The sequence below is a fragment of the Daktulosphaira vitifoliae genome, unplaced genomic scaffold (genome assembly GCF_025091365.1).
Source record: "Daktulosphaira vitifoliae isolate Bord-2020 unplaced genomic scaffold, ASM2509136v1 Scaffold_3, whole genome shotgun sequence".
Lineage (NCBI taxonomy): Eukaryota > Metazoa > Arthropoda > Insecta > Hemiptera > Phylloxeridae > Daktulosphaira > Daktulosphaira vitifoliae.
The window spans coordinates 3528868-3534221 of record NW_026099574.1 but is presented as its reverse complement, the minus strand read 5'-3'; the positions used below and the strand labels follow the sequence as shown (position 1 = coordinate 3534221).

Here is a 5354-nt window from a genome sequence, read left to right as displayed (position 1 = left end):
ATTTTTGAAAAAGTTATGGCACTTTTAAGTAAAAAAAATTGAAAAAATTTCGAAAATTAGCGATTTTTAAATTTGTAATTTTTTTGGAGGTTTCCCCCTTTTACGGGGAACGAGGGAATTTTTTTCAATTTTTAAGGGTAATGTCTTCGACTAGATACGATTTGTGATCTTTTGACGTATCATTGAAAGAAATCGGTTCGGTGAGAGCTGAGAAAAAGTGGTAACAGACACAAAAAAAAAAAAAACACATCTTAGTAAAACCAATACCTTCTCAGCTTCGCATCGAAGCTAAAAATTGAAAAAATGACAAAAATTAGCCATTTTTAAATTTTACAATTTTATGGAAATTTCCCCTATTTACGGAAAACGAGGGAAAGTTTTTAATTTTTGAGTGTAATGTCTTCGACTATATACAATTTGTGATCTTTTGACTTTTCGTTGAATGAAATCAGTTTGATGAGAGCTGAGAAAAAGTGGTAACAGACACAAAAAACATTTCATAGTAAAATTAATACCTTATCGCTTCGCATCAAAACTAAAAGTTAAATAATATTAAAAATAACTTATACAACCATTATCATATATTTATTATCATATTATATATATCATTATACATCTATAGCTGTAACATTTAAAGGCTTTATTATATTGTACATTTACTGATAGTAAACAACGGCAAAATGATATCATATCTTACACTCACGATTACAAGACTTAAATATAATTAATTTTTTAATTTGACGAGATTAATGAAATCATTCATCAATAAACTGATGAATTATTGCTTTTCAATATTAAGTTTAAGTTTATTTTGCTTTATACATTATGAGTGAAACTTTAAGAACACTAAAAGAACAATCAAGAAAGAGAAAAAAAATGTTAGCAAAAACGGTTAGTATAATAAATGATAGTATTTTTAAATATCTTGCAATGCATTTTTTTCTACTTCAGTTAGGCTTCACAGGAGTTCAACAACTTAGACGAGCTTTAAATACAAAAAGAGAGCAAAAAGTTGTACGCTCTATTTCAAAGTTAATTAATAAATATACTGTGCAGTCAAGTTCGTCTGAAATTGTTTATAAAGATTCGTCCACATTTCTCAAAGGGACTCAGTCTTCTAATCCTCATAATGATTATTGCCAACATTTTGTTGATACGGGACAACGACCTCAAAATTTCATTAGAGATGTTGGTCTTACTGATAGATTTGAAGAATATCCAAAATTGAGAGAATTGATCCGTTTAAAGGTAATTAGTCTTCTATTAACCATAAATAATTTAAAATTTAAAAACATAACTTTTACATATTTTAGCTTTGATTCAAAGATGAAAGCTACATATTTTTTTATGTCTGTTAATGTAATTACTCAATAATTAGTTTGTAAATTTGAGATCAATATATCAAAAGATCAAGAATTATATCTAACTATCATTGCTCTTAAAAGTTAATATAAAAATATCTAATTTTTTTTTTTTAGTAAAGATAATATCCCAAAAAATAATTATAATTGAATATGCTGATTTTTACTTCTTTTTTTACATACAATATTTTTGTTTTTTTTTTTATTAGCCTTTATTTAAAAATATTATGGCTCAACAATTAATATGTGAAACAACAGTAAATATTACAAATATATACGTTTACAACAAAAGAAGTATCAGGAAAGAAAATAAAAGTGCAATAAAATTATTTACAAGAGCTATTCATGTTTTAAGTTGAAAATAAAATATAATGAAAAGTACTAAAGTCAATAATTATGAGTAAATTAAATGGAGTAGCCAGCACACAAAAGAAAATATATAATTGAGTTAATTATGGATACATTACAGGAATTGAGGATTAGAAAAGGATCGGTATTAGTTATACCATGAGTGGCCAGAAAGTTGAATATCAAGGATCTATTGGAATTGAGAGAAGGACAAAATAACAAAAAATGAGGGAAATTATCAATAAATTCCTCCTAGTGTAGGTAGCAGAAAGGGACAAAATTAAGGTTAAATTTGAAAGCGAAATAGGATAGAAGATTGTGACCAATTCTTAAGCGAGAGAAAGCAACAATAGATTTGCGGAGGAGATTAAGATGATGGAACCAGGAGAGATTTGAGGGATATGAAGTGATTGATCGGCGCCATTGAGCAAAGTTTGAGGCAAATGAGCACCATTTGGTTGACAAAGCATAAGATAACAAAAAATTTTAAATATGAGAGACATTGGATTTTAAAAGAAAATAAGAGTGGTAATTAAGGAAACTTGATGTTTGTTTGGCTAAGTGGTCAGTTGTTTTATTACCATGGATTCCTACGTGACCAGAAATCTAATAGAAGTGAATAACTTTGCCAGTGACAGAAATTTTTTTGAAGGAGGGATCTAATTTTGAGGATAATTGGGGAAATGTGAGTACTAAAGGGGTTGGAGATTATGGCTGAAATACTGGACTGTGGGTCGGAACATATAAGGAATGAGGTATCGTTTAAGTATAGAATGTGATACAGTGTATAAAATATTGCTAAGTATTCAGCAGTGTAGGAAGAGGAAAAAGGGTGTAAGGAGGTAGAAAAGGACACATTATAACTAGGGATAAAGTATGCACAACCTGCTTTAAGGGATGTGACGGATTCATCAGTGAAAATTAAGCAGAAGTTTGGAAAGTTTTCGTAAATATAAGAATAACATACAATAACTTTAAAAAAAATTTAATGACATATATCAACAATTTGTATTTTTACTGCAGTAAAAAGACATCATGTTATATAGGTGTTCAGTATGTAAGGAATCTGGTTAATTGTTACAAACAACGAGAACAATAGAAACTCAATTCCTTAATCTATAATATAAAAATGAATCGCAAAATGTGTTGGTAAGCGCATAACTCAACAACGCCTCGACCAATTTGGCCAAATCTTTTTTTAAAATGTTCGTTGAAGTTCAAGGATGGTTTTTACGGCGAGAAAAATTAGAATTATTGCTGGAAAAACCCAAGAGTGTTTACTTAGTTAGTGTTTGTTTAGTTCGTGATTAGTGAAAAAATAATTTATATTTGATATGCCTCCTATAAGACGAAGCAATTTAGGTAGAAGAACCAGAAATGCTACAAACCAAGCTAATTACCGATCTAATCGTACTGCACAAGAACGTTTAATCTGGTTAATTGTTACAAACAACGAGAACAATAGAAACTCAATTCCTTAATTACTGAATATATATATATATATTAAGTAAAATTAAAACTATATTAAAAATATTATTAATTTAAAAACACTAAAAAATAATAAAACTATTAAACTCAAAGTCACAAAAAATTAATGAAAAGTCGCGGATACGTATTTTGGAAACAATGTTACCATTATCAACGCTAAACACATACTGACACCCCGACTAGAAAAAACTCCCTTTTATTATATATATATATATTTTTTTTTTCTTCCAAATCTAACTATTTTTTAAGACAGTTGAGGTTTTAATATGAAAACATCTACATGAAAAGTTAATTTAACATGTTCTAGAAGTTTGCTTCATTTATTATTAAATTGTTGTAAAAGAACACTTGCCTAATTTTTATAATAGTTTAACAACTTATGGTTGTATAGAAATTTATTATCAAATCTATGTTATAACAATTTTTTTTCATAAAGTTGAACTTAATTTTTTGTAGGATGAACTTATTCAACAAACTGCAACTCCTCCAATGTTCTTGAAGTGCAATTTAAATAACTTTGATTTTGGTTCAATTAATATGAAATTTGATGTTATTTTAATTGAACCTCCTCTAGAAGAATATCAACGCACTATGGGGGTCACAAATATAGCTTTGTGGAACTGGAAACAAGTAAATTATTTAATAATTTCAATATTAAACTAATGTAATATATGTAATTGATGAAGTAAGTTTACCTAAAAATATAAATAGATAATGGAATTAAATATTGGAGAATTGGCTGCCAATAGAAGTTTTATTTTTTTATGGTGTGGTTCCTCTGATGGTTTGGATATGGGCCGCGAATGTTTAAGACGTTGGGGTTTTAGACGATGTGAAGATATTTGTTGGATAAAAACTAACTGTAAAAATCCAGGACATTCAAAAAACTTAGAACCAAATGCTGTGTTTCAACGAACTAAAGTTTGTTTTTCTTTTTTTTTGTATATATCCTCTGTCTTTCTCAACATAGGATTACTTCAAGTTTTTACAAATTGAGAAAGACATGTTTAAATTTAAAATGCTTGAAACATAATTTATCTATATTTCTAGTGCATCATGAACCCCATTAAGTGTATCAGTAAGATCTGATGAATTTAAAGTTTTATATAATCTTTCATACATAATATTTTTTTTAATTCTGCTAGGCACTCGATTAATACTGTTTGCTATAATTTTTTTCAATAATTTTTTAGGAACATTGTTTAATGGGTATTAAAGGAACTGTTCGCCGCTCTACAGATGGTGNGTTTTATATAATCTTTCATACATAATATTTTTTTTAATTCTGCTAGGCACTCGATTAATACTATTTGCTATAATTTTTTTCAATAATTTTTTAGGAACATTGTTTAATGGGTATTAAAGGAACTGTTCGCCGCTCTACAGATGGTGATTTTATTCATGCTAATGTTGATATTGACTTGATTATTAGTGAAGAAAATGAACAGAATTTGATAGAAAAACCTGTTGAAATATTTCACATAATTGAGCATTTCTGTCTTGGAAAACGAAGGTACAATATTTTTTAATCATTGAGTCAATATTGTAATACTAAATTATTATGTTTGTGTTAATTTTAATAATTGTGTTTTAGATTACATCTTTTTGGAAGAGATAGTACTATACGTCCTGGCTGGTTAACATTAGGTCCAGAATTAACAAATTCAAATTTTAATACAGAGTTATTCAACAAATATTTTAGTAATGGCAATCTAACTACTGGATGCACTGATCGTATTGAAGTGTTAAGACCTAAGTCTCCTCCTCCAAAGTGTAAAATCTCAATGAATACTCGAAAAAACATATCTAGTTTAAACAGGGGGAGAGGACGAATTTAAACTAATATAGACTCTGAAATTTATTATAGTTTTATATGATATTAATAATAAGACTGAGTTTATGTTAAAAATGTTATTTAAAATTCTAGTTCGAAAACAATTATTTTATTTATGTTAGATTAAACATAGGCCTAATTTTTAAGTGTAGTGAAATTGATTTTTTAAATGTGACATATTTTCTACTAAATTATACATAAAAATATTTAAGTTTTCATAAAATGAAAATTCCCATAAGTATTAAAAATGACAATAAACAAAGCAAAACATTGTTGTATTCTATTTTTTTTTTTATATTTAATAAATCTTTGTAATATTTTTG

At 27.4% G+C, this 5354-nt stretch overlaps 1 protein-coding gene across 2 annotated transcripts; it reads left to right on the top strand.

The window, feature by feature from the left end:
• The first annotated feature begins 660 nt into the window (after window positions 1-660).
• On the top strand, window positions 661-5354 carry LOC126900887 (N6-adenosine-methyltransferase non-catalytic subunit). Of its 2 annotated transcripts, XM_050676905.1 has the most exons (6): window positions 664-891; window positions 952-1248; window positions 3654-3827; window positions 3909-4118; window positions 4538-4710; window positions 4792-5354. In XM_050676905.1, exons 1-6 carry the CDS (start codon window positions 826-828, stop codon window positions 5033-5035), a joined length of 1164 nt encoding a protein of 387 aa, XP_050532862.1. In that variant the 5' UTR covers window positions 664-825; the 3' UTR covers window positions 5036-5354. The 2 variants fall into 2 exon arrangements, with proteins under 2 accessions (XP_050532863.1, XP_050532862.1); XM_050676906.1 differs by lacking the exon at window positions 3909-4118 and having other exon boundaries at window positions 661-891.

What these genes read in the sequence shown, in the direction of transcription:
- LOC126900887 (XM_050676905.1), top strand. Translation starts at nt 826, where the DNA reads ATGAGTGAAACTTTAAGAACACTAAAAGAACAATCAAGAAAGAGAAAA. An exon ending in CTTTGTGGAACTGGAAACAA is followed by an intron (nt 3,828 to 3,908) that starts GTAAATTATTTA and finishes AAATATAAATAG; the next exon opens with ATAATGGAATTAAATATTGG. An exon ending in CTGTGTTTCAACGAACTAAA is followed by an intron (nt 4,119 to 4,537) that starts GTTTGTTTTTCT and finishes ATAATTTTTTAG; the next exon opens with GAACATTGTTTAATGGGTAT.